General features: G+C 49.1%; 2 protein-coding genes across 7 annotated transcripts; one reads left to right on the forward strand and one right to left on the reverse strand.

Annotated features, from left to right (window-relative positions):
• Window positions 1-931: 931 nt before the first annotated feature.
• CUNH9orf78 (chromosome unknown C9orf78 homolog) lies at window positions 932-6056 on the reverse strand. Of its 2 annotated transcripts, XM_017810069.1 has the most exons (10): window positions 6019-6056; window positions 5882-5988; window positions 4642-4701; window positions 4337-4388; window positions 4054-4124; window positions 3738-3815; window positions 3110-3307; window positions 2502-2638; window positions 1690-1788; window positions 932-1259 (listed from the first exon to the last, which is right to left on the reverse strand). In XM_017810069.1, exons 2-10 carry the CDS (start codon window positions 5962-5964, stop codon window positions 1168-1170), a joined length of 870 nt encoding a protein of 289 aa, XP_017665558.1. In that variant the 5' UTR covers window positions 5965-5988; window positions 6019-6056; the 3' UTR covers window positions 932-1167. The 2 variants fall into 2 exon arrangements, with proteins under 2 accessions (XP_017665558.1, XP_017665557.1); XM_017810068.1 differs by having other exon boundaries at window positions 5882-6049.
• On the forward strand, window positions 6006-25551 carry USP20 (ubiquitin specific peptidase 20). 5 transcript variants are annotated; one of them, XM_017810061.1, is made up of 24 exons: window positions 6006-6210; window positions 9617-9730; window positions 10117-10170; window positions 10828-10890; window positions 11031-11162; window positions 11806-11902; window positions 12093-12162; window positions 12686-12799; window positions 13571-13649; window positions 14945-15386; window positions 16273-16413; window positions 17658-17770; window positions 18215-18387; window positions 18823-18917; window positions 19427-19460; window positions 19672-19717; window positions 19946-20126; window positions 20580-20706; window positions 20799-20968; window positions 21580-21661; window positions 21920-22028; window positions 22384-22486; window positions 22727-22798; window positions 23498-25551. In XM_017810061.1, exons 2-24 carry the CDS (start codon window positions 9650-9652, stop codon window positions 23656-23658), a joined length of 2739 nt encoding a protein of 912 aa, XP_017665550.1. In that variant the 5' UTR covers window positions 6006-6210; window positions 9617-9649; the 3' UTR covers window positions 23659-25551. The 5 variants fall into 5 exon arrangements, with proteins under 5 accessions (XP_017665550.1, XP_017665548.1, XP_017665547.1 ...); XM_017810059.1 differs by lacking the exon at window positions 6006-6210 and adding an exon at window positions 6548-6617; XM_017810058.1 differs by lacking the exon at window positions 6006-6210 and adding an exon at window positions 6833-6943.
• The last annotated feature ends 1844 nt before the right edge of the window (window positions 25552-27395 follow it).

Below are 27395 nucleotides of genomic sequence, written 5' to 3' on the forward strand. Positions count from 1 at the left end.
GCCGCCATGTTTGGGCGGGAATGGGCGGGGCCGGCGCTGAGGGGCGGCCGCCATGTTTGGGCGGGAATGGGCGGGGCCGGCGCTGAGGGGCGGCCGCCATGTTTGGGGGGGCACTCGCCGCTGTCACCGGCTGCGCGGCGGCCTCGCGTGGTGGAGTTATTAAATGTTACACTCTGTGGCCGTGTGTTAAGAGTCATGAAATCATAGACTTGTCAAGGTTGGAAGAGACTGTTAAGATCGTCAAGTCCAATTGTCAACCCAGTACTACCACTGTAACCCCTACACCACATCAGCAGCACCCAGATGCCGACACCTCTTAATCCAGGGTTGGTGACTCCACCACTTCCCTGAGCAACCTATTCCAAGACGACCTTAAAGTTGAAATTTTTTTTCCTAGTATCCAGTCTAAATCTCCCAAGGCTCCCTGTCCAAGGGATCCACCTGCACGGGCTAAGGGATAAAGTCACCTATGGCCAGGCTCTGGGACAAACTCATCCATACCCTGGCAGACAGACTTTTCTGAAAAAGATGCAAAATCTGATCTTGTCCCTTCTCACCCTGAAGTTGCCACTCCTGAGTTGACAGGACACTCTGGCCCTCAGCACCACCAGCACCCACAAACCATCCGCAAGGATCCCAGAGGGAAAAATGTCACTTCTAATAACTTAAAAACACTTTTGCTATTTTCAAAGTTACAAATCTTCACTACAAGTACCCACATTGCACCTCCAGGGAAGACATGGTGCAGCCAGCTGTGGCCTCTGCACCAGCTATATATTTTAAATATAAAGCTCCCAAGAGCTTTACATTTATAAATCAAATAGCGCTGCTGCTTTTAAAGGATCTGATTTTTTTAAGTACTTTTAAGAGGGTGAAAAAAATCTATAAAAGCAAGTTTGTTTTCTCACTAAAAAATGCCAACCATGAAAGCTCATTTTCCATTATAAAAGTATTTATAAGAACATAGTTATATACAAGGTTTCACTGACCAAAGAGTTCACAATCATCTGCAAACTGATTCACTACAAGATCACACAGGAAAAGCTTCGTAGGTAACATCAGCATGTGAAGGTAGTGACTCTTCTCAAAATCCATCGCAGCTCACAGACACAAAATCCTTTATAAGTGGAAAATCCAAACAACTCAAAAGGCTTCAGTCCACGTTCATTAGTATCGCCTGTTCATCTTCTTGAACTTCTCATAGTGATAATCATCTGTGGCTTTTTCATTGAGGGGACGTTTGCGATTTGGAGGAGACCCTTCAAAAGAGAGAGAAGGAAATATTATTTCCCTGTCCTTTGACAGAAGACCTTGTCTTAACCCCACCACTTCCCTTATACAGCCCCTTGCTATGTAAGGTTATTGCTTCAGCTGTCACTGCTCCCCAACCTTGCACCCTTTGCTGTTCTGGCTTCCACCAAACCCTTCTCAGACAGCTTTGCCAACATGCTTGAGCTGTGACCTTCACTACTCCACCCCTGAGCTTCTCTAAAAACATCCTCCATCCAGAGGGGCTTCAGGTGTGACCTGGCAGTGGTACATCAAGCGCAAACAACCAGCTCTCTTGGACTTGGATTGCTCCATTTCCCTCCTAGCTCAGGGCATCCAGAGGAGGTAAAAAGACCCAGATCCTTTCTCTGTTGCCCTGAAGAGTTTCAGTGTATCTCCTTACAGCCTTTCAGAACTTACGCTCAGGTTCTGGTCTCTCGGTATCCCCCACTCTCAGGGGACGGGGCTTTGGCTCCTCTTTGTTCCTTCGCACTGGTGCGTTCAGCTCCTCATGATAAACTGAGAGAAGGAAAACATCAGGTAAGGAATATTATCTGGAGCACTCTTATCCAGATGGACAAATTTCTATGGCATTTGTTACAAGTGATCTTTAGCAGAAACAACAGCAGCTTAGAACAAGCATTCTTGGAATTGGGTTTCTATGGATAATCAATACAGGCAAGATGGAGTACAGCAAATTTCAGTAGCACTATTTCATCAGAAGTGGCCCAAACACTCCTCACTTCCTTTAGAACACACCAACCTGACCCCCAGTCACCCCTGTGAGCATGGAAGGACACAGCAGAAGGCTGCCTTTCCTCCAGATGGCTGTGGTATGAGAGGCTCTCCCGGAAATTAATTCCCTTCTCCTGTCTAGTAAGGTCTGTGGCCACCTCTCTGCTCTGGCAGCCTAAAACATGGACCCTTTCCACTATAAACCAGCATTTATCATCCCAGACAGGGCAGGCATTTCCAACACACGCTCAAGGCACAACTTAAAGAAAACATCTTGAAATTTATGAGTTGCTGCCAGCTGGGAGTTCAGAAAGTTCAGCCATGAGAATGAGCAATGAGAGTCCCTCTTCTTGCTGACAGGAAGAAGAAAAAGACCAGGCCAGATGTGGTCTATATGAGCATCCCAGGAAAAGCAATTGTGGAGCTGCTTGTGCCAACACACAGACTCTGCATCAGACTCTGTCCCAGCCAGGTCAGGAGAACTACATAAGACTTACATCTGTTGTGCTGGACATAATTAACAGCCATGTTGGTGGGAACAAAGGAAGTTTCGCTGTCTTTCTTCTTGTTCTGCTGCTCTGCCAGCAGCTTGGCCTTGGCCTCTTCAGTTGAGATGATGTTTTTTATTTTTGCACTAGAAGAGAAAGAAAGAAAAAATACTCATAGTTAGAAGGGATAGCAGGCACAGAAGTGCTAAGTGGATGGGTTTGGGGGGTAGTAACAGCACTGCCATGGTACTGTTACATGGTACATGTGTTTTTGGAGAGAGGAGGCATTGCTATAGAAACAGGTGCTTCGTTTCAAGGCAAAAGGGAAGCTCCCATCTTTGTGCATCCATTCAGTGCAGGGCACAAACGGGTCCTCCAGAAAGCTGCCAGAGTCAGGTCACAAAAATTAAGAGCCTTTTCCCACAGGTCACACAGTGGAGCTGCACTGAGCCCTGTCGCTGTGCTGTGCTAGTTACCACAATAATCCAAAGCAATTCTCAGTCCCACCCCACAGCCAAACTGGGGCTGTGTAATCCACCCACAGTGCTGCTCTGCCAACCAACAGCTGCTTATCCTGGAAATTCTGGCCATAACCCCCAGATCTGTGAACCACATACTCAATTCCCAGGTCCACTTCAGGAATGCCACTCAGCATCTGGTTGGACAGCATCTCCTCAGTCTTCTTGGCAGAGGAGACACGGATGTTCTCTGGCAGCTCGTACAGAGAGTCCTCAGCGTTCTTAAGCTTCACCTTCTGCTCCTCATTCTCCACAATCCCCTTTCTCTTCTTCAGCTCAGTCTCAATGTACTTCATCCTAAACAGCAGCACATGAAGGACACACAGCATTTAATTCTGTGCCTGTACTCCATCCCAGCCCTGCTGAGCACAGCTGCATCCCTGTCCTGAAAGCTGGGGCAGAAGAGAGTAATCTCTCCAAAAGAACTCAGCTAACATCAACAGTAAGAATTAATTGTCCAAGAAACAATCAGATCCTCCAAGCTCTTTCACAGCCATCAGGGAAGGCTCCCACTGGGATTTAATGTCAAGCTGGCTGGTTGGCACCTCCCTGCTCTGTCCATGAAAAAGCCTTCTCAAGTCTGGCATGCAGGAAGTGAAAGGGTGAGGGAAAGTTTCAGTGAGAACTGGGAAGATATTCTGGGAGTACTCAGAATCCAAGACAGAAAAAAATAAATGGTGAGGGACTACCCAGGCCAGTTCAACACCAGAGACACAGCACAACTCACATGTCAGCATCTTCATCCCGCCTGTTGGTTTCTGCTGAGAAGGAAGTTCCCAAGTTCAGATCTTCCTCTTCATTAATCCTAAGTGGAAACCACAATGTTTACAGGGTTTGGTGGGGTTTTTTTGTTTGTTGATTGTTTTTTTTGGGAGGTAGGTGTGGGGTTTTTTTTAAACTAATTTAACATGTTAGGGTAAAAATAACTGGCCAAACTGCGTTATATTAAACTCTCTAAAGTGACACGACATCTGGTTAGTTCATTACCAGCTGTCATTTAACACTAGTCCAGAGACAGATTTTCAGAGCTCACATGCACCCACCTGTCCTTGCCTCTTTCCTTCAGCTTCTTCATGTCCACCATTCCCCCGGATTTTATCTTAAATGGGTCATCCTGTAAACCAAGACACAACAAGAAACCCTGAAGCTTCCCTCTAGTTTAATGCTAATCTTCAAAATCTGGACGAAAGCACAGAAAACATTTAGGAACTGAGCTGTGACATCAGTCCCACCCCAGGCCAGACTCACAGTCACTGGCTAGACCACAGCAATGTCTTCACACCATCACATCTTAGCCCCGAGGAGATGGAAGTGCCCAGCACTTACCACAAGTGTTGCTTCTTCTTGCAACTTCTCTCCCACAAGCAGAGCTACAGCACTGGTCAGGCAGATAAGGAAAGAAAACGGAATTCAGTGGAAGGAAACATATTACCAACAATACTGCATTGCTTTATCCTTCTCTAAGTCTCCCCCTCTTTTCCACCCTCAGGCTTTAACATGGAAACTGCTCTATCAGGAACATGGTTTTCCAGTATCTGACATGTAATGGTTTGTACGGAAGGAGGCAGATGACGAGAGAAATTCACTGTTACATCACACCCTCAGACAAAGCACAACTTCCCATCCCTTACCTCACCCCATTGGGTCGCTTTCTGAGGCTCTGAACTTCTTTGGCTTCCTCAAGTTTTAACCTGAATAAAAAAATACATTTGACTTAGTACTTAATGCCTTGGTTTTAATTAATTATTTTGATTTTCTGCAGTTAACACAGAATTTTCTAGTCGGACTTTGCCCTAAACCTCTGCATATCAGCATCCACTTTTCAGGTTAAATAGGTATTTTCTATTTATTTGAAAAATTCCATGTATTTAATCAATCAGAAAAAAAATCCTAACTAAGGCATCTGCTGGATTTGTCCCTTCCAGATGCCTTACCTCAGCTGAGGAAGGAAGCACCTAAATGTTGAAAGGCTTTAAGAAGTCAGTTTGGGAAGAACAAGCCAAGACACATCAGTGCAAGAGTGACTTGCACTCTCTCTCCAAAGAGATTGGACGTGGCCCTTAGTGCCATGATATAGTAATTGGAGTTGGATCAGGGGTTGGACTTGATGATCTTGGAGGTCTTTTCCAACCCAATCTATTCTATGATTCTATGATTCTATGATTCTATGAAAGTTGATGGTAAACTGAAACCCCAAGTGCCTCTCTCTAAACTGACAGGCATCCTTAACTTCTGCAGACATTTAAACTTTTCCTAATGACACGTCTTTCAATACCTGCCAAGAACTGTGCACCATCAAGTATTTTTCAGATATAAAAAATAACAAGATCTTGTCGGGGATGAAAGAATCCGAGAACAGAAGGGACCCTCTGTGAGTGCCCAAGAGGATGACGAGTGAATGTCAACAAAGAGGCAGGTGCCCAGCAGGGACAGAGGGTCCGTGGGGGTCAGGGTGGCCCTCGGTGTTTCCAAGCGCAGCTCCCAGGGCTGTCCGGCTCCAAACCCTCTCCTCTCCTGGCCGGAGCACCCGGGGGATGAGGAGAGATGGACGAGACACCCCTGGGAACGGAGCTGCCACCCTGGAGCGGCCGGAGACGATGGAGAGATGAAGTGAGACAGCCATGTAACGGTGTGACGTGATGCTGTGACGCAACGACTCCATCACACAGTGGTTCAACACAATACGACACGACGCACCCTCTAACAGCACAGCCGTCGGTGACGATCCGGCGATATGACGACATGACACCATGTCGTGACGCGCCCGGACGCGGCACTGCCGCACTAAGGCAGACCCGGCGACCCGTCCCCACCCCCGTCAGTCCCACGATCGCTGGGCCCGGCCGGGCTCCCCGCCAGCCCCCGACCCACCTGACCTCCTCGGCGAGCTGCTCGTCCTCCTCCTCCTCGTCCTCGTCCTCCCTGCGCCGTCGGAAGGACTTCTTGGCCGGCATCGCTGCGGCCGCCGCGACACGACAGGACAGGACACGAGAGGACACGACACGACACGGCCCCCACAGCTCAGCTCTGCTCCCGTCGCGCCGCGATGACGCCACAGCGCCGCGACGAAGCCGCGCGGCACCGCCCCCCTGCCAGCACCTTGTCCGGGCAGGAGCCGCCCGGGAGCCCCCCGTGTGCCCTCCCGGGAGCGGGGCCGGGAGCCCCCCGGGCTCTCCCTGCCTTTTCCGAGGAGCCCCTGTGTAACTCACGGGGGACGTCCCGTTCCTCGCAGCCCCGCCGGTGGCCGGTGCGTGTCAGGGGAGCGCCGGTCCCGCACCCGGGTTTACAGCCCTTGCAGCGGGCGGGACGCGGCTCCTCCAGCCCCGGCCGCCCCCCGTTCACCGAGCCGCGCTGTTGGGTGCCCCGGCTGAGCGAGGGGCCGAGCCCCCACCGCCCGGTGACGGGGGAGCCCCCGGGGCCCGCAGGGGCAGCGCCACCGCCCCTCCGCCCGGCCCGTCCCCGCCCCGGCGCAGCCCGGCCCCCGCTCCTCCCCCGGCCTGCGCGGACCCGCCGCTGCTCCGCCGGCTCCCCGCGCTGCCTGGGGCCCGCGGCCCTTCCCGGCGGCCCGGCCTGGGGCGGGGGCGGCGGCGTCCCGAGCATCCCGCAGGTGAGCGGGGAAGGCGGGCGGGGGCGGCGGGGCCGTGCGGGGGGAGGGAGGGCGGCCGGGCCCGGGATGATGCAGCAGCAGCGGCCGCAGGGCTCCGGGATCCCCGGCTTTGGGGCGGCCCTGCAGCCCCCCAGGGCCCGGTGCCTTCCCCGGGGCGACCCTTTGGGGGTTTGGAGGTTTCTGTTCAGCCTCCCTCGTGCTGAGCGGCTGTAGCGGCTGTCAGGAGGGGATTTGTGTTTTGGGGCTCTGCTGCGCTCGAGGAGCGACACAGCGAGGAAAGGGGGGAGTTCCCGGAGGTGTTTTTTCCTTAAAAGCTAAATCTCAGGGTGAGCCGTTGTGTTGTGACCTCCTGTAACAAAATCAGTGTTCAGACCTGCTCTGCTTTGCCTGTTCCACATGAACCTTCTGGCTTTCCCTGCAAACGTTCAGCAGCGAGTCAGAAGCACTTCCTTTCTGCTTTTGCCTTGTCAGTAGGGCAGTTCAGTAAGTATTTCTTTCTTTAGTATCTCAAGCATAAAATGTCGCTGAGAACAACTGCAGATACTCCGTTCTCTTGGTGGGTTATGCAAGACCAGACCTGGTAGTTTGTTTTGTGGATGAGCAGCGCAAAGATCTCTTTTGTTTGTGCAGTTACTCCACACACTGTCAGCCTGCATGGATCTGAAACTCTTGATAGCTTGGCTCTAGCTTTGGTGCAAAACCACACAGTTGTTTTATGCAAAAAAAACCCCCAAAAAACCGAAACCCAAGAAATGTGTTCCTGCAGAAGGCAGAGACGCTGGGTTTGGCAGCAATTTAAGCAACTGAAAGTAGGTTGCAGTTACGGTGGAATTGTTCTGACATGTTCGTGTGCTGTTCCTCCACAGTGGTGCTTGAGAAAGACAGGCTGAGGGACTTGTTTTAGGGTAACTTCTTTTCCCATCATCTGCAGTACGTTTTGACAGGCACAGTTCAGCTCTCTGGCAGTGCTTTCATGAAATTCCTGGTTTCTTGCGCAGCGTCAGAGCTGTGTGTGCCAGCTAAAGCTGGTAGGGCAGAGTCGTGAGAAGGCAGAGGTTGAATATTTCCTTCTGAGCAGTCACAACCCCAACCTTTTTCTGATGTGTGCTGGTCAGGGCTGAGAGGCAAAAATGAGGTTTTTTCTCTGTTTTGTTAAAAAAGAGAAGCCCTGTGTTGGGAACATCAGCACCCCAGTGCTGGAAATTCTAAAGGCATGGTTTTAATTTTGAGGAGAGGGGTGGTCCCAAGGAGAGCACTGAAGCCATCCACATCCACAAGACTGAATTAACACCGTGTGCTCCAGAACTGGTTCCTAGTTTGCTTAAGCTGGTGAAGATAAGGGGTCTGGAATTAATTTTAAACCAGTATTTTGTTCACTAGATTTTCTGGAAAACATCTGGGAAAGAGACAAGAAATCAAGGAAGGTGAAATAGCAAACGTGGCATTGATACTTTTTTTTTTTTTTAATTGGACCAGCTAAATGCATTTGGGAAAATGGGGTCGGGTTTGATGAAGAGACTCAGAGCCTGAAATGTCCCAGTTTTATGTGTTAGTCAAAGCTACCGTGCTCTTGTCACTTGTCTTTTAAATCAACATGTGTTACGTGGTGCTGTTTTCCTTCTCTGGGAAGCTGCATGGAATTGCTTCACTGTTTGTTAAGCATCTCTTGACAGGTTACAGAGATCCAGGTCAGCACCACTGTGGTGTTTTCTACCATGCACGTATGATTTCTTCCCCCTCCAGTTTTGCTTTGCTCCTTCTGTCAGTTCATTCAGTTCTGCAGAGTGCTGGGAAAACATTGTAAAATTATGCTTGAGGTTTGCCTTCTGCCAAGGCAAGGTGCTAGGCAAGCTTTTCCACTCCCAGATAAGTGTTGCTGCAATGGCTTATTCATATATCTTTTTTTTATTATTTTCTTTCCCCTGTCAGTAATTCAGACTAGATAACACTGGGAGTTCTTTCAAATGTCCTCAAAATGTGAAAAAAACCAGTGTAGCAGCCCTGGAATCATTAACATCAAGTTCATCAGATTTTTCCACTTCTTTCTTGCAGTAATGTGGCCTTTTCATATCTGCTTCATTTCCAGCCAACAGTAATATTTTTGATCCTGGTCTGTGCTATTAATATCACTTGTCTTCTTTTTTATTTTTTTTTAACAGCCGTGAGTGAGGTTATTTAAGTTGTGCTTAAGAAACACAAAGTCCTTTCATTTATTTTTTTTTTTTTATATAGCTGCATGTTACTCAGACATGTTTAAAGTCTTTTACATACCCGTGGACCACCATGAAAGTGTTTATTGTGCTCATAAGCACACAGCTATGAAATCCTCAGTTCTTGTTGTGCTTGCACATATGAGCCAGGTGGAACAGTGTGTTGTTATGTTTTGCACAGTCTCAGAGTTACGTGGCTCATAGTGTTGAAAATCTGCCTATCAAATGGTAAATTCCTCAGAGACTGTAGCCTGGTTATTGGTGTTACAGTTCATTTAAGTTTATTTCCCTCTTGCCCAGCTTCATTTAGAACTAATCATATTTTTAGTGTTTGATAAGGGAGCGTAACAGCGAAGTGTTAGATTGAGATCAGCTGGAAGACACCACAGGCTCCATGCTGGTGTCTCGGGCTGCAGTGCCCTTTCACTTCTCACCCGAGTTTCATGCAAACGAGCTAATTAGATTTGTTTCTTTGCAGCTGAAGCTGTGCCTGTGTGCCAGCACCTCCCTGCACTTCTGAAGGCACATTCCAGGACAAGGATTATTACCTTTATTTGTGTGTTTCCTTCTCCTCCCCATTGCCTTGTTCGCTTCAATGCAGCCACTCAGCACTGGGGCCAGACTGTGCCAGCTCATCTGAATGGCTCCAGATTTGGATTTGTTTCAATCTCTGAACCTTAAAGGTGGATATGTAACCTCTAATATGCAAAACATGCCCATGTATCTTCTTACAGTCTGTGAGAGCAAACCTGAGATGTAGGTAAAAGGAACTATCCTTTCTTGTCCCAGGAAAACACCCACCTTGTGTGAGCGTTGGTGAAAATGGGGGATACACGAGACATCTGTCCTCACCTGGATTCCATAGGAGAGGTGACCAGGGATGACCTGCTGCTCAAATCCAAGGTACAGGGTATTGTGATTGTTGGTCCTTTCCCTTTTAGCTGTTGTGCATGGGTTTGCATGTTTGCTTTTTGAAGAAAACGCTGCCTGTCTCCAGAGAGAGGCAAAAACTCTCCTTCCCACTGTGATCTACCCTGCACATGTCCCATAAAGTCAATCTTTATGACCCCACCTGATCTATTCCTCACTGTCATCCTGCTTAAATGTGTCACTTAGCTAAAGTGCTGCAAATTGTATATATTTGATTGGGAGTGTGGTATTAAGGAATGAAATACTGTGAGCTGCAGGTTGGCAAGGGCTGCCTCACAGAGAAGTTTCCCACTCTTAAAGGATTCAGTTACTTAAAAAACAACCAAGCAAACAAACCTTCTTTTGTCATGAATATGCAGGGAACTTGCCAGTCTTGTGGAGCTGTGGGACCAAACCTCTGGGCTTGTCTTCAGGTAAAAATGGCTTCTTATTTGTGTACATGATGTGGTGGAACTTCACTTGAATAGTAGGAAGCAAAGAGGGGGTTGACAGTGGAACCATCTATGTTTTTTTATGGATTCCAAGGAGGAGACTCCCTAGATGAAAGGGCAATGCTGTCAGAATCTGCCAAGATGTAACAGTTCACTCCTTGTAGGGAATTGCCCCTGCAATTCCCAGTAGGAATCAATAAAATGCCCAGTGTTGACTGTGAGCTGCCTCTGCTGGCACCTGTGAAGGGGCTGCAGGGTGACAACTTGGCAGATGTTGCTCAGGGCAGTGAGGAGGGAGGGAATGCCACGGGACACGTGGGTGGGAAGGGGCAGTTTATTTCTACACTGGAATCCCCGTGAGGTTTGAGGCTCCTCAGAGGAGCTGCCTGTTGGAGCAATGACCTTGGAACAGAGCCTTTATCTGGGTCCAAACCTGGTTCCAGGTTTCCTTTCTTAAATCACTTCTAAATTCCCATGAATTCTAAATTTCCATCTTGTTCTGAGCCCTTAATAAAAAGCAGGTTAGAAAACTGGCAAGATAATTCTGAAGTTGCTGCTGGTGGGACTGGAGTTGCAGACTGTTTTGTGAAGGCTCTAATTTGATGTGCCTGTTGTGTTTTGGCTCTTTTCCCTCTCCAGACTGGTTGTCCTTATGTTGGTTGTGGGGAGTCCTTTGCTGACCACAGCACACTTCATGCACAGGTGAGCTTTCCTCTGTCATCCACATTTAGACAAGACACAGTTGGATTTTTTCCCCCGTTCCTCGCTCTGGTAGTCCTGTGCTTCAAACTGCACAGAGCTGTCAGAGGAGACCCCCTTCATTTCATCTCTTTAATTCTTAGGCCAAAAAGCACAACCTGACGGTGAACCTGACCACGTTCCGTGTGTGGTGCTACGCCTGTGAGAGGGAGGTGTTCCTGGAGCAGAGGCTGGCAGCACACCCGCCCTCCCCCCCGGCCAAGTTCACTGAACCGGTGGGTCTGTGTCACACAGGGCCGGGGCTGAACGCTTGGCAGGGCTTTTGTTTGCCTGCTGTAAAATCAGCCAAGTGGTTTCTGCTGTTGTGTGGGTTTTGTTGTCACAGGAGCTCTTCCACTGAAAGTAGCCAGAGGACCAGTAGCCCTGCCTTATAGGGTCTCCCAGCAAAAAGACTTCCAGATGACTTGGGGGTGGGAACTAGATGATTTTTAAGGTCCCTTCCAACCCACACCATTCTATGATCCTGTGATTCTATGGCTTAAATATCTATTCTGACTTTATTTTTAACCTTTCCTTGCCTCTTCCATGGGGTGTCTGCATCTGGGAGGAACCCCTGCAGCTGTGCCATCTTCATGTTCAGTGCATGGCCCATGGGAGTTTGAGCTGTCAGACCAGAAACACACATATTTGTGACACTGCTGCTCGTTCCTGATGCCTCTTATCCTGTGTACTGGAAGCAGTAATAGTACAATTTCCTCTCCCTCCTGGCATTAGTGAGAAGGGTAGACAGTGCAACTGGTTCTTCTCTCTCCACAGTGCTTTTCTTAAAGGCTAGCTCCATTTGTGTGTGAGATAATATCTCTCACAGCTCATCATTCATTTCTCTCACTGAGACTTACTTCTCTGTCTTTAATCTAGGATTCTCCTTTGCCTGCTCACCCTCTGAAAGCTGTTCCAATTGCAGTGGCTGATGAAGGCGAATCTGAATCAGAGGATGATGATTTGAAACCAAGAGGTAACTTTGCATCACATGGATGAAAGGGCTGGGAGGGCAACTCTGCAATCTCTAGGACCTGCACTGGGAGGTTCCTGGGAGCAGAGTGTGGAGACTGTCTAGAAAGGGCTGGATTCCCTGTCCTTTGGGGAGGAATATAGAAAGCAGCATGTCTGGAAAGTGATTCATCCCTCTCTTGTTTGTGCTTTAGGCCTTACTGGAATGAAAAATCTTGGGAACTCCTGCTACATGAATGCAGCACTTCAGGCTCTCTCTAACTGGTAGGCGTGAGGGCCTTCAGTGGCATCCTTCACTAAATACCAAAAGTGTCACCTCTGATCTGAAACCTTCAGGAGTCTTGCAAAGAGAGTTCAGCCAGGCTGAGGGCAGAAAAAAATAGTGTTTGTTTAGGGCAACAGAAGTGTTACAGCAGGAAATTGCTTGAAGTAAAATTGCATCATTTCTGTTGCAACAGAAAGCATTTATCTTGTGAAAAGCCATGTCACATCTCTTTATTCTCCCCAGTGATATCATTCTAACAACCCATATCCTAAAATATTCTCTAGCCATCCTGCTGAGGACTAATTCCAGGACCTCTTCTCTGTACTGGGAACAGGTTCACATCAGCCTTTTCCATTTGTTTCAAGTTAGGACTCAGGTCTGCATCTGGAATCACTTCTTCCCTTGATTTAGAAGCAGTACCTTAAGCATGCTTTTGATATAAGGCCTGCATTTAAATTTTAATAAACCCTTAAGTAGAAGCAGAGGAGAAACTTCTGAATCCTTCTCTTCCATCTCTTGTAGCCCACCTCTCACACAGTTTTTCCTGGAATGTGGTGGACTGGTCCGTACAGATAAGAAACCTGCACTGTGCAAAAGTTACCAGAAGTTGGTGTCTGAGGTTTGGCACAAGAAACGGTGAGTGGTCACCTCTAATCTGTTCTGGCCAAGCTTCATAGATGTGTTAGTTCTGAGATCTGGATGGAAGAAGTGATACAGAGATTTTTTTACTGAAGAGAGTGGAAAATGCAGGTGACATTTTGGGAAATGTTTGCTACTGGTTCAAATTTAGACCAGTTCAAAGGACAGTGCAAAATTATGCAGCTCTGTTAAAATCTGAAGATGTCTGCTCTGTGCAATCAATTTAAAACCATCAAACTAGGAACTTAAATGGCATTGCATGTTTGCCTCATCTTTGTTTTTAACAAGGCCTAAGTAGGCTACAGAACAAAAGTGAACTGTGTCTTTTTGGAGGAGGAGGCTGTGAAGCAATATCATGTCATTTTGATCTTGGTTTGATTCACCCCGTTTTCTGGGTGGTCAGCCCACCCAGATTTTGAGCCAGACATGGTGCTGCAGAATCCAACCAAGAAACTCTAATTGCCAAACCCTGCTCTGGAAAGAATCAGTTGAGAGCATTCAAAGTGTGGACAGAGCTGTAAGTGAAATGTGCTCTGGGGAGGAGCCTCTCTGGAAGGACAGACTGAAATGGCTGCGAGGTGTTTTCTGTCTCTTGGTGTGTTTGTCATCCAGCTAATGCAGAAATCTGTGCCCAGGCTTTGCAGGTGCATAATTATCTTTTGTCCTCTTTAACTGATTACCACGCCCTCTGCTATGGCCTATTAGACAGACTGGCTCCAGGCCCAATAAGCAAACTAACTCATCTTTTCTTTTTCCATGTCTAAACAGCCCGAGTTATGTTGTTCCAAGCAGTCTATCCCATGGAATTAAACTCGTCAACCCCATGTTCAGAGGCTATGCACAGCAGGTGGGGCCTGAAAAAATCCCTCCATTCCAGAGATGGTGGGATTTTAATTCCTGCAGTGGTGGTGCTTGTGTTCAGAAGGAAGAGCTTGAGCTCAGGGGTCATGGCCTTTTTGTGTCAGTATCAGTGAGTTTGTAGAGCACTGGGCTGGGATTTGGGAGACCTGGGTTCTTGCTGGTTCCAAATCAGTTCATTTTCTTGTGTCAGCTTGCTCACCTCTGAAATTATGATGGTCAAATCCTTTATAAACAGCTCTGAGGTCTATTGATACCTGCCGTATAAGAATTTGGTATTATTTATTCACATCAGAGCTGAAAAACCTGGATAAATCTGTACTAAAAAGTCAAATATGTGAGAGTTCTATATTCTTTTTCTGGGGAATCACAGCAAACTAAATCTTATATAAAGATAGTATCTTTTTTTTTCTTTGAAGTCTTTATCAGTGTAGCTGCTCTGTTTGTTCTTTAGAATCAAATGTAAACAAAAAACTATGATTCAAAAATTTGCAAGAGAAGTGACAGTACATCTAAACCATGATAGTGACAAGAAATCAAAACAGAGGATAAAAATAATGATTAATGAAAGAACTTCTATATCTGTCTTTGATGTGAAGTACATTGGCTTGGAAAACTCTCATCTCTAAAGAGATAAAATTGAAGGCAGGGCAGGCTAAAAGCCAAACTTCATAAAATAACAGAAACATCATAATTAACTCTCTGGAGTTGTCAAAATACCAAGTTGCTTTCCAGCAGCTCCTTTGAAGCCAACATATCAGCTCTTTTACCATGTATTATGAATGTAGGAGCTTGCACCTGGATTGTACAGCCTTGGTTCCATTCCTACTTTATTAAAGATTTTAATCTGCCCTCTCTAAGAGATGGATTACCCTGAGCAGAAGTGAGTGTTCATAAAATTAATTTGTGGGTGTTTGTCTGTTCTCCAGGGCTTCCTGTTTTCATCAGGTTTCTCCTTGTCTCTTGCCTCTTATCAGTGGCAAACCCCTGACAAATAAGCTCCTGGTTTGCAGGCTGCTCTCTGGCTTTTCGATGTCTTTCAGCTGAAGATATTCAGATAAAAAAAAAATTGGGCCTTTTATTATTTAGGAGTTAATAGCATTTCTGTTGCAGAGAGGCCCTTTGGTATGTGGGCATGGCCCTCTCTCTGCTTTAGCAGAGCTGCAGAGCTGGTTGACCTTGTGGGCAGTGTTGGAATAGGCTGAGAGTGGAGCCCCTCTTTGCCCCCCCCCTCATTTGCCCCATTTCTGGCTGGATACTGACATGGAATCACTCGGTTTTCAGGACACTCAGGAGTTCCTGCGGTGCCTGATGGATCAGCTCCATGAAGAACTGAAGGAACCAGTTGTTGCAGAGACGAGGGATTTGGATACCATTGACCAGGAGGACAAGCGGGAGGGGGACCGGAGCCCCTCGGAGGATGAGTTCCTGTCCTGTGACTCCAGCAGTGACAGGGGTGAAGGAGAGGGACAAAGTCGGACCACAGGGAGCATGGGGAGTGGCTCCCTGGCAGAGACAGAGCTGCTGATCCAGGATGAAGCAGGGAGAGGGATCTCTGAGAAAGAAAGGATGAAGGACAGGAAGTTCTCCTGTGGCCACCGGCGCAGCAACTCGGAGCAGGTGGATGAGGATGCAGATGTTGACACTACTATGATGCCAGTTGATGGCAGAGCCTCACCTGAGATGCTGCCAGCTCCCCGTCCTGCCAGCCCATGTAGGACACCAGGTACACCCCTCTTCCAGTCAGGATATCTCTGAGAAGACGAGTTACATCCTGCACAGGGACTGTGGTGTGGTGCAGTGGCAAACCACACATAATGTGACTGTTCCTTCTCTGGGTTTCAAAAGATTTTGTATGCAAGGTTTTCCTCAGTCCTGCCTTTGTCTATAAGAAAATACACTAGATGAGCCAGAGAGGTGCTTAGCTAGGCCAAAGTGCTGTGAGCTGAGTAAAGGCACAGCATTGTCTTTACCTGCCTCTGCCAAACCTGCAAACACTGTATTTATGCCTTTTAAGAAAAAAGGCTTTTTATGTGTACGTTGCTTTATTTGATACTCTGGCCTGGGGAAATAATAGCTGTGGAAAGGGCATGGGAGAAGGTGTTTGTTAGTGTTGGACTGTGGGCTTTGGGGAGAGAAAAGGGAGAGGCACAGTTTGTGCATTTCTGTGTCTCGGGGAAAAGAAAAGAGCAGCAGTGTGGAGTCACCTCAAGCTGAACATACCCGATCTTTCAACGCTTCTTTATGTAAGAGCCTTACTCTGCCAGCTGGCACTGAAGGCAGCAATGCTGTTTGTGTGGATTAGGGCTACAGGAGCAAGCTGCAAAACCTAATTAGTCATCTAAGTGTGAAAAAATGGCGGGTTGTTTTGGGGGGTTTTTTAGTATGTGATTATTAGCTGTTCAGTACAGCTCTGTGTGCACTCTCACCCATGCTCTGAGGGAGCTGTGTCTGCCAGCCTGTGCAAGCAGGACAGTTAACAGGCACTGAACCGTGCCTTTGGAAAAGATTCTGTGCTGGAATGCAGAGCTGGGCTGACACCGATGGCAGTGGGGTTGCCTTTCATAACTGGGGTTTTCACCAGTGCCCTTTTCCCTCCCCGTTTTCCCAAGCAGAACCTGACAATGACGCCTACGTGCGCTGCTCCTCACGCCCCTGCAGTCCGGTTCATCATGAGATGCACTCCAAGCTCTCCAGCAGCCCTCCTCGCTCCAGTCCTGCCAGGATTGGACCTTCCTATGTCCTCAAGAAAGGTAGTGCAGAGAGGGATTACTGGGAGGCAAAGGGGGGGGGCACATAGAGGAGGAGGGGAGAGAAGGAATCCATCGTGATTCTTGATTAACAGATGTAAAAAGTGCTGATTCCCCTGGACATCAGTGCGTTCTAAAATAGTATTTGGCAAAGACTACAGTAAACCTGCATGTAAAATCAAGCTCTGGGCACAACAATGTTCTAGTTTGTTCTTACACTGGAGCCTGAAATGATCTCCACATCTGGATCTGCTGTTTGTCATGAATAAAATGGCTCTGAAGTCCCAGGCACAAGCTCTGTCCCTTCAGGGGAGTGGGGAGATGCAAAAACATTTGTCTGCCAGACTTGAATTTCATGGCATGTGGGCCTGAGGACTGTAAGATGTTGTTACCAACAGAGCTTCCTGCCTCTTGGACAGCTTGGGCTCACAAGAATGAAATTAGGGCTGCAGATGTCCCTCAGTGCTGGGAGCGCTGTCAGGCTGCAGTGGAGCCTGGCTTGGGTTGTTATCAAACCAGTCTCTTCATCCCACAGCAAACTGCAAATCAAAATCCCTCCACGTTGCATAGTCTACAAACACAATGGCATGTGCTTGTACCACTGTCCCTACAGCTGTTCCCTGAGGACATTCTCTCTTCAGCTGTGTCCCAGCCCCTTGGCTGAGGTCAGCACAGCCACAGATGTTCTGGCTGGATGAAGAGCACTCTGTCTCTGTGCACGTGTGTGTGGGAAGAGGGTTTGTTATTAAACAAAACTTTGCATTTGGCCAGTCCCTGTGGTGGAGAATCCTCACCAGTGCAAGAAACCTGGGGAACATGTGGCCAGAGGGGGAAAAAAAAAAAAAAGGACAAAGTACAGAGACAGGTCAGGGGGGAGAGGAGGTAAAGTGCAAAGCTTAGAGCAAAATGTCGCATGACTTAAAAAAAGCAGGGGCTGTCTGTGGCAGGGCCAGGCTTCTAAACATGTAAGAGGATGGAAACAGGATTTCCAGTAAGACAATTTCTGCCTCCTGAGAGCTGGCACGCTGCTGTTGGTTCAGTTGGCTGCCTCCCCCTTTCTTATATCACACACAACAGCAGTGTCCTCCGTGTCCCTGCACTACAGGCTCCACCATCTCCCTGTCACGCACGTGGGGTCTGAACATCAGGACAGTGGCTTGTCTCATGTTCTTATGAGACTGTGTGATTCTAGAGAGACAGGAGACTGAGAGGGAGTTACTCCACAGTGGGGCTTCCTTGTCTTTCAGCCCAGATGCAGGCTTCTGGGAAAAAGAAGAAGGAACTCCGTTACCGCAGTGTGATTTCCGACATCTTCGACGGCTCCATCCTCAGCCTGGTGCAGTGCCTCACGTGTGACAGGGTGAGTCTCCTGGGCCCTGTCAGCCTCACAGCACAGCTTTCAAGCTTGTAGATCCCTTCCTAGGGAATGGTGTTGCTGTTTCCAAACCCTGGGATGCAGAGGCCTGCTAAAATAGGGATGGGTGATGGCAGGGGAGGTGCGAGGACCTGCCATGCCAAGGAGACCTGTTTCTCTGTAGGGGTCTGTTTGCAGATCCATGTTACTGAGTTGGCCCAGAATATCAGATTCACATTAGGAAATGGAATCCAGTGCTACAAAAGCCCTGACAGAAGTCAGTCTGCTGACAGCAGGGAAGAATAATTAGCCAGAGCAAGTTGCTCCTACTGCCAGCTCAGGTTTCTAGCCTAGACAAAATCCAAGCAGTGATAAAAGGTGATGAAGGTCAGGTCCCATCTCCATTACACACACAGGAAACCCAGACCTCTTCCTCTTGGATATTTCCAGGTTTCTACAACAGTGGAGACATTCCAGGACCTGTCACTCCCAATCCCAGGGAAGGAGGACTTGGCCAAGCTGCACTCTGCCATCTACCAAAACGTGCCAGCTAAGACAGGGGCATGTGGGGACAACTATGCCTCACAAGGCTGGATTGCTTTCATCATGGAGTATATCCGGAGGTGTGTTCCCTGTGCAGGACATCTTTCTTTCTGGGGTTTGCCCTGCAGTGCTGGAAGGCAGCTATCCCTAACCAGTGGCCAGTTGGAACCATTCCTTGGAGGACAGCATGTGGCATCTCACAGGGCTTTGAGCCTTTTCATGTAAACCAGTTGTTACCATTGCTCTAGTTCTGTCACACACCTTTGAGAGCTCTTGTGCAGCTGATCATCCCTCACTTCTGCCCTCCAGAGCAAATTAATTCCTGGTTTAGTTTTCCAAATCATTTCCAGTTTGAGCAGTCACAGTAGGAACATCAGCTGAGAGCAGTCCTGCCTTCCCTGCTCCTCTGGGATGTAGGATGAGCTTAGGAAGGAAACCCATCATCCATTTGGGGTTTTGTACACCAAAGCATTCAGCTATTTTAGGTACAACTCTTAATCAGTTCTCCTCTGCAGGTTTGTGGTGTCCTGTATCCCTAGCTGGTTTTGGGGTCCCGTGGTGACACTGGAGGATTGCCTTGCTGCCTTTTTTGCAGCAGATGAGTTGAAGGGTGAGTTTTATTCAGTGGGGTCTGACAGCACGGAGAAGAATTTTGTGTGCGTTTTGGAGGCGAATTAAAGCTCTGACAAATCCTGCCTTATCATGTCACTTAGAGGGTGGCAGTACCAAAAGTTGGCAGCTCAGCATCTCTGTGCAGGACTGAGTTTTCCCACCTGCTCAGGAGTGGGAAATCTGGGTGAGAGTGTCCTCAGCAAGGAGTAGCTGTTGGTTGGTTGAGTGCTGTGGTTACTTAGTTTCTTTGCTTTCTCCACCAACTTCTTAAGCTCTAGAGGACTCAGTTTGCTCTTTGTGTGTTGGTGGTGGGCAGTTCCATACTTTCCTGCTAGTTGCATTCTCTTCTTGCCCACACTTATTGAGAGGAATTGTTTTGATCTCCTCTCATCCTGGCTTCCCCAAGAGGCTCTGAACATGGTTTCTCTGCACTCATTGGAAATGTAGCTGTGTCAGCCTTGTGTGCTCTGAGCAACTGTATAATGGCTCTCTTCTCTCTGTCTGCAGGGGACAACATGTACAGTTGTGAACGGTGTAAGAAGTAAGTTGGCATTATCTGTATAGTGTTGCTTTTCTGGAACTTTATTTCTCTGTATTGCTGTCAAATATTTTGCTGTGCTCTCTACCTGGACATCTCTTCTGCTGGAATTCAGGATTTGTCTTGGATTCCAAAGTGAGCAAGACCCAGCCTTGCCTTTTGGCATCCCTTTGCTTTAGAGGGTTCTCACAGCTCGTTTCTTTTCCTCCCTCAGGCTGCGGAATGGAGTGAAGTACTGCAAAGTCCTCCGGCTCCCAGAGGTGAGTGAAAGCACCTTGTTCTCTAGTTCTCTTTTAGCAGCCCTGAGGAGGTGGGGAACAAAACCAGCAGTTTGTTTGGATGGCAAAGTCCTGTATCTAGACCAGATGAGGCTTTCCCATTCTAAGCTGAGGAGCCAGCAGGAAGATCAGACAGACAGAGATGTGCTGTGTTACCAGAACAGCCACAGTAACACTGGGCTTTGGTGTCCTCTGTCCTTGGTCTTTCAGATTCTTTGCATCCACTTGAAACGGTTCCGGCACGAGGTGATGTATTCCTTCAAGATCAACAGCCATGTCTCCTTCCCCTTGGAAGGGCTGGATCTGCGACCCTTCCTTGCCAAGGAGTGTGTCTCCCAGATCACCACCTACGACCTCCTGTCAGTCATCTGTCACCACGGCACAGCAGGCAGTAAGTCCTTCTGCTGGGAGCACAGGCAGAGGAGCAGCAATGGGAGGAGTGTTCAGGACTAGCCAACACCTCTGCTGGGCTGAGGGGCAGTGTAAGGCCACCCCCCTCCATTCCCAGCCTTGTGCAGCCTCTGCCCTTTGCAAGTGAACCAAGCAACCTTCTGACAGATCCCCTGCAGCTATTTCAGCCTCACTATGGGCTTGGCTCAAACCCTTTCCCAGTGTTCAGTCTTGCTGAGAGGCTCTTACAAGGAAGGCAAATCAGGGTGACAGTGCCAGGCTCTGCTGCTCCTGCAGAGCTTGCCTGAACAGGAATTATCCTTTTTTTTTTTTTTTGTGTGTCTGTCTCTCTGTTCTCTGCCAGCAGCTAATCCTGTTTGTGCTGCTGACATTATCCCAGGCCTGCCTTCTGTCTGCACTGTGAGTCCCAGCAGGGCTGTGTTCTCTGTTCCAGGTGGCCATTACATTGCCTACTGCCAGAACGTGATCAATGGCCAGTGGTACGAGTTCGACGACCAGTACGTCACCGAGGTGCACGAGACCGTGGTGCAGAATGCAGAAGCCTATGTCCTGTTCTACAGGTGAGCTGAGCCCTGGTTACTGAAGACCTAGAAATGCATTTCACGAACTCTGAGTTTTCAGGAATTGTTTAATTTTCTTCTGCCCTCTCCAGGAAGAGCAGTGAAGAAGCTGTGCGAGAGCGCCAGAAGGTCGTGTCCCTGGCCAGCATGAAGGAGCACAGTTTGCTCCAGTTCTACATCTCTCGAGAGTGGCTCAATAAATTCAACACCTTTGCTGAGCCTGGGCCCATCACCAACCACACCTTTCTGTGCTCCCATGGAGGTAAGGCTGCTGGACCTGGGAGCAGCACCTCTTGGCTGTACCGTTGTTTCCTGGTGCATGAACAAATGCAGGAAAAAGCTCCAGCTGCCATTCTGATACAGGGGATGCTCCAGTGGGATCCTCTTTGGCAGAAACTCCAGCCTGCTCAGGGAGGGATGAGACAATTACCCATTGTGCTGCTGGTCGGAGGCCTGGGGGGATGTTTAATGCTGGGAAACATCAGTTTTCAGTTCTCTGTGTTTAAAAACAAACCTGGAGAAAGCAGATAGGGCAGCATTTATCTGTGTTACCCTGTCAGCAAGGCTGGCCCTCAGGGTTTGTTTGGAGAATGGAGCTGATACTATGTCTGACTCTTCTGCTGCTTCATCAGTCATGCTGGGGAGCACTTGTGTTTGTAAATCTCTCACTGGAATTGAAGCACTTGATTAGAAATTGAGGCCATGAATTGAGAAATGTCCACAGCTGATGAACTCTTGACTGTCTTCTATTAGCAAAGGGAGCAGATTCTGGAATCAGAGTTTTCAGAAAGGAAAATCTGCCTTTTTATTTGTGTCTATTTTACACAGCAATGAGTTCCCTGATTAACTCTTCCCTTTGCCTTTCCTCCACAGGGATCCCTCCTAATAAATACCATTACATTGATGATCTGGTTGTGATTCTGCCCCAAAATGTGTGGGAATATCTCTACAACAGGTGAATGTGACCATTTCATTCTTTCTCCCAGTATTTGGTAGAGTTTCCTGATCTAAGTCAGAATAAGCTGGACCAGTGCCTGTTCCAGAGCACTGGGTGGTCCTCAGTGGTTGAGTGAAGGCAGCTCTGCCCTCGGCTACAGATGCACCTCCTTCACCAGTGTGTGGAGTAGTAAATAATCCATGTCTGTAGGATGCAAGGCTGGGAAGCATTTCCATTCTGCTGCAGCTCCCCATTCCCCTCTCTCCCTGTGCTCAGGTTTGGGGGTGGCCCTGCTGTGAACCATCTGTACGTGTGCTCCATTTGCCAAGTGGAGATCGAAGCGCTCGCCAAGCGCCGGAGGATCGAAATCGACACCTTCATCAAGGTTGGCATGGGAAGCATCTGGAAGGAAGGCAGAGGGTGGAGGGGGGAAACGGAGACCTGGAAAACCCTGCCAGTTTTCCAGAACATGATCTACAGCACGGGCAGGAGGTTGGCCTGGGGGTTCCCCGGTGCTGGCAGCACAGGGGAAGGGCAGCTGGGACGTGAAATTGCTGTGCAGGCACGAAGTGTGAAACCGTCCTTCTCTCTTGCCTGCTCTGGTGAGCAGGAACAGGGTGAGGAGGGAATTATGTGGGGTTCTGCTGGAGAATGGCAAGGCTGCCTTTGGGGAAGGGGCCCCCTGAGATCTCAGGAGTGACTAAGTCCTTCCTGCATGTCTCTGTTCTCTGCTCTCCCAGCTGAACAAGGCTTTCCAGGCAGAGGAGTCTCCAAGTGTCATCTACTGTATCAGCATGCAGTGGTTCCGGGAGTGGGAAGCCTTTGTCAAGGGCAAGGATAACGGTAAGGATCAGAGAGCAGGGATCTCACAGGGGTGAGGGTGGAATTGAAATGAGTCCATTTGTTGGGTCCTGGGTGAGCACTGCCCTGGCTGCGGTGACGAGGCTGAGCAGAGTTCAGACACCAGCCCCCCTGACTGCCTGCAGGTTCCCAGAAATGACAAGAGAACCAGCTCAGGAAAGCAGCTGGATCTGGAGGCAATGAGGAAAGCAGATGGGTTTTGACATGTTTGTTCCCCTGCAGAGCCTCCTGGACCAATTGACAACACCAAGATTGCCCTCACAAAACCAGGTGGCCACGTGCAAGTCAAGCAGGGTAAGGCTTGTGCTTCTGCCTTGTAGTGTTCCTGAAGGTGGAGGAGACTGTTCCACTGGATCTGGGTGTCCATAATGAAGCAGTCACAGAGCAAGATGGTGTTGCAGAGAATGACAGTTCTCTGCCCAACCCTATTTTGCCTGCCACTGAGCCACTTCTCCAGTGGCAGCTCTTCCATGACCAGCTTGCTGCTGTGGCTGGTTCCTGCAGCTGCTCCCCAGGCCCCTTCCACCATTCCCCTTCGTGTTGTAGCTTGGATCCTGTGTTGCTTTGGACTTGGTCTTTACTCAGCATCTGCTGTGGTGCAGCTTCTGAAGTAAAAACAGCCTCATACTGTGCCCAGGGAGGTTTAGATTGGATATTAGGAAAAATTTCTCCATGGAAAAGGCAGTCAAGGTTTGGAACAGGCTGCCCAGGGCAGTGATGGAGTCGCCATCCCTGGAGGGATTTAAAAGACATATAGATGTGGTGACTGGGGACGTGGATTAGTGATGGACACACTGGAGCCCTGCTGCTTCCAGGAGGTGGCACTGTGGGGGCTGCAGCTGTACTGGGTCAGCAGGGTGGGGGCTTTGGTAGGGACCACCAGTGCCTCCTCTTCCTGGGGTGAGCAGTGCAGGGGAGGTGGTTGGAGAGAACGTCCTCGCGTTGTGGGGCCTCATCCTTTCCCTCCTGGATTAGTGCTGTTGTCCCTTCCAGGCGCTGACTACGGGCAGATTTCCGAGGAGACGTGGGTTTATCTAAGCACACTGTACGGAGGGGGCCCGGAGATTGCCATCAGACAGAACGTGGCCCAGGTCCAAGAGCTGGAGAACCACCACGGGGAGCAGAAGATCGAAGCGGAGACGCGCGCGGTGTGACCTGTGTGGGACCGGGGCAGGGAAGGCACAGACACCTCTGTGTGGGGGTGGAGGGCTGGGGAGTCCTGAGGGGTCAAACCTCTTCTTGTCTGGTACTGGAAGGTGTGTGCAGCTCCCCCCAAACTCCTGGGGCAGGCAGGCTTCCTCCTCATCCTTTCAACGTGGCTTTGAGCACAGGGTGGTGCTGGGATGGACTGGGAGAAGGCTCTAACTCACCTCTGGATGAAGCCATGGTACGAGGCTGCAGCCACACCTCACGAGGGTTGTCCTGACCCAAGCCCTCCTCCTTTCCTTTGCTTACAAGAAGCCAGCACTCCCAGCTTGTCCCCAGTGCACCGATCTCTGCTCCTGTGCAGGTTTTGCTTTTGGCACTTTTCTTTTTAACTCAAATGTATGAAGACAATGAAATGTTATTTATGTTTCCAGCGGGCAGTGTTGCAAGTAGAGAAACCTGTTGTTTGAGGCTGAGGAAAGCCACACGGTCTCCCTGGGGTTTTGTGCTGGTGGTGCACAGCTGTCACAACTTCCTAGTTTTTGCTCTTTATCAAATTCTTGCAAATTTGGTTGCAACCAACTAAGAAATTTGGAAAGAGGCTGCTCCTTTCTCCTCTCACTGCCAAAACCTCACCTTCATGGTCCTGCAGAATTTTATTTTCTCCTTCTGTCCGATTTCACCTGTTCAGCACAGTTTCAGAGAACAGAGCTGGAAGGTGAGTCTTCCTTCCCACTGCACTCTTCCTGCTGAAGCTCCTGGCACTGTGGAGCTGTGGGCTGGAGCCTCTGGGTGTGCAGCTCACAGGGTGGTACTGGGAAGGCTGGGCTGGGCACAGCACAGCTCTGATGCAGATTTTGGAACTCCTTGCTTCTAACCTGGTTCTCAGACTGACCCTGCCATAAGCTGTGTCTCCACATCTGTCACGACAAGCAGAGGGCTGAGGAGGGGCTCCTCTGTTCCCACAGAGCCCATTCTGAGGGGTCACCCTTGGCTGGGCAGGGCCCAGGCTGGGGAAGCAGCTTTTTTTTTTTTTCCCTGCTAATGAGCCCCCACCTGTGTGCTGAGGTCATTCCAGATGTCCTTTGTGTATACAGTGGCTCACAATGAATTTGCTCCCCCATCCATTGCCACCAGTACAGCCAAGGAGCAGCTGATGGAGGCAGTGGAGACAGGAATGAAGGCAGAAAAGGCCAAACTCCACTTTTCTCAGCAGAGCTACTCTTATAAAGATTTTCATTCATCTTGTAAGGCAGAAAGGCAAGAGTTAAAACTTTGCAAGGCTTTGAGTGAGGTTTAGTGGAGGCAGAGAAGGAAGAGGTGCCTCCCATGGCCTGAGGAACCAAACTGTGTTTTTGTGGTGCTGGATGATTGCACAGCATCCAGTCTGGCCTTAGTGGTGCCAGACTCCATGTGGGGCTGGGACCTCCCAAGCTCCTCACCTGAAAAAGAGAGGGAGGGAGGGGGAGGGAAAGGCTGCTCCTTGACTTAGAGATAGAAGGGGGTAGGACAGGAGAACTTCAGAAGAAAAATGTGGCCTTCAGATTATTTATTTCTTTTTTTTTTAGATCAAATGTTTGCTGCAAACAGCAGCTTCTTTACAAACTGTCTGTAAACGGTTCAGCATGTTAATTTTACAGTCCTGTTTATGGGATGCTTGTATAGACCCAGACAGGCCCGAGGGGGAGGTCAGAGAATGAGCCACTGTTGGGATTCTCATTGTTCCAAGCTGTCTTTTGTTCCCCACTGCAGCAGCCCTGGGATCTGCTGCAGAGCCTGCAGGGCTGCATGTCCATGTTGTGCGTCCGGAGGGTGCTGTACAGACTGTAACGACACTCCTGTGCTTAAGTGTTAGACCTTGTGCTGAAAACGTGGTACAATAAATACATGTGCATTCAACACGCTGCTGCCCGGGGCCTGCCTTGCCTGGGGAGAGGGACTGGCAGCTCCAGGGAGCCTGGGGTGGGGGCAAGGGAGAAAAATTCAAGAAGAAAAATTAAAATCCAGACTTCTTGCTGCCCAGAGGTCATACGGGTTCTTCTGGGTAGCAATGAGCTTCAGTAGCCTGAGGCTACTAAATCATCCTGTGCTGGTTCAGAGGGTACCTGCCCCTTCAGTCTCTGCTTACAGACATCCCTTCACCTTTCATTTACCCCATTTCACCTGAGTGTGCCTCAGAAAGCCTGGGGGCTCTGGAAACACATGTTCATGACCATCATTACTATTCTGGAAGTAACTTGCAAGGGAAGGAGTTTCATTGAGCTGTTCTCGGATTCTGCAAGAGAGTTTCCTGTCACTGCTTTGTGGCTGAGATGTCCCTGCTGATACCATTCCCCTTCCTTGGTAACACACAGCAGCTTTGGCACCAGGGAATGCCAGGCTCTCACCCCTGAGAATTAACAGTTTCTAAAGCAGCCCGAGGGGCTGGAGGAGCAGGAGTTCCCTGCCCAAGTGGTGAGTGACACAGCCTCAGCTGGAGCCTGAAATGTCTGAAGAAGCAGAGCTCGAGCTGGGTTAACGAGAACATGGAGCTTGTTCTTGAGCAACGTGGAATCAACTGTCAAACCCTGCATCTCACAACCAAACCTGTCACCTGAGCAACTGCTGAACAGCTCCAAACCTTCCTGGAGACACCAAACACCCTCCCACAGAGGGGACTGGTTACAGTCCAAACAGCTCTAGGGCTGCTCTGGCAAAGCCATAACTGTGCTGTGTGTTACCCTCTGCCTGTTCGAGCACTCAAGGGTCAGTTCTGCATCCAGATTCCATCTGAAATCCCACTGCAGCCAAGCTTTCCTCCAGCTCCACTGGAGAAAGCTACAGCATTTCTGAGCACACCTCAGGTGCAGCTCTGGCTCTGGGAGCCATTGCCAGCACTGAGCTCTTATCAGTTCTTTTTGCAAATCATTTTCCCCTTATTTGATGAGGTCCCTTGCTGATTGCAAAAGAGGTGAGATGAAAGAACTGCCCATGCCTTGGACTGATGGAGCAAGTCTCAGATTATCTGCTCCCTCCCCGCAGGCCCCTGGGAGTGCAAATTCAGTTCACAGGTGCTGCTCCTCTTCCCCATGAGCAGATCAGAGCTGTGACAGGTGACAAACCCTCTGCCACGCCTGCCCCACGCTCTCACCTGTCCTGCCTCAGCCCGTGGGAAGGGGAATTGGCTCTTCCTCTGGAGATGCAGCACCCACATAGCTGCAGTTTCTCCTTCTTGAGCCCATGAGGCCACACCTTGCTGGGTGGACCTCCCCACCCTCCCCCAGGGCCACAGCACACCCACCCATCAGTGACAGACCAGACACAAAAAGCTCATTTCATTTTCTTCTCCCTTATTGCTCAGCTTGGCTCCTGCCCCCCCAGCCCTCACTCACCCCTTTGGTTGTGCTGTTTCTATTTAAAGTCAGCAGTGCTGATTCTGTGAAAGATAAATCCAAGTCAGAGCCAGAGGGACACCCCCTCCTATTCATTATTGCCCAAAACCACAAAGACCAGCAGCCTGTCACAAACAGCCTCGATTTGTCCTGATCTGACAAGGGTGTTAATTAGTGCTGGCAAAGAACAACTGAAATCCTGCTTAAAAAAAAAAAAAAAAAAAGAAAAAGAGAAAATAAGGGCAGCTTAGAAAAAGAAATAATCTGCAGATTATTTCTCAGATAAAATGACCAGCCAGGTGTGACCTACTGAGAGGGACAACCACAAATCTTGGTGGCCCCTGGATGGGCTGTTTCCAAAGAACTGGACAACG

The sequence above is a fragment of the Lepidothrix coronata genome, unplaced genomic scaffold, assembly GCF_001604755.1.
Source record: "Lepidothrix coronata isolate B3197 unplaced genomic scaffold, Lepidothrix_coronata-1.0 Scaffold28, whole genome shotgun sequence".
Lineage (NCBI taxonomy): Eukaryota > Metazoa > Chordata > Aves > Passeriformes > Pipridae > Lepidothrix > Lepidothrix coronata.

Bases quoted from the DNA above. Each gene is read 5' to 3' on its own strand.
- CUNH9orf78 (XM_017810069.1), bottom strand. From the start codon at position 5,964: ATGCCGGCCAAGAAGTCCTTCCGACGGCGCAGGGAGGACGAGGACGAG. The intron at 4,702-5,881 runs GTGGGTCGGGGG...TTTTTTATTCAG, and splicing joins CAGCTCGCCGAGGAGGTCAG to GTTAAAACTTGAGGAAGCCA. The intron at 3,308-3,737 runs GTGAGTTGTGCT...GCTGCTGTTTAG, and splicing joins CGGGATGAAGATGCTGACAT to GATGAAGTACATTGAGACTG.
- USP20 (XM_017810061.1), top strand. From the start codon at position 9,650: ATGGGGGATACACGAGACATCTGTCCTCACCTGGATTCCATAGGAGAG. The intron at 18,388-18,822 runs GTGTGTTCCCTG...TCTCCTCTGCAG, and splicing joins ATCATGGAGTATATCCGGAG to GTTTGTGGTGTCCTGTATCC. The intron at 19,718-19,945 runs GTGAGTGAAAGC...TTGGTCTTTCAG, and splicing joins AAGTCCTCCGGCTCCCAGAG to ATTCTTTGCATCCACTTGAA.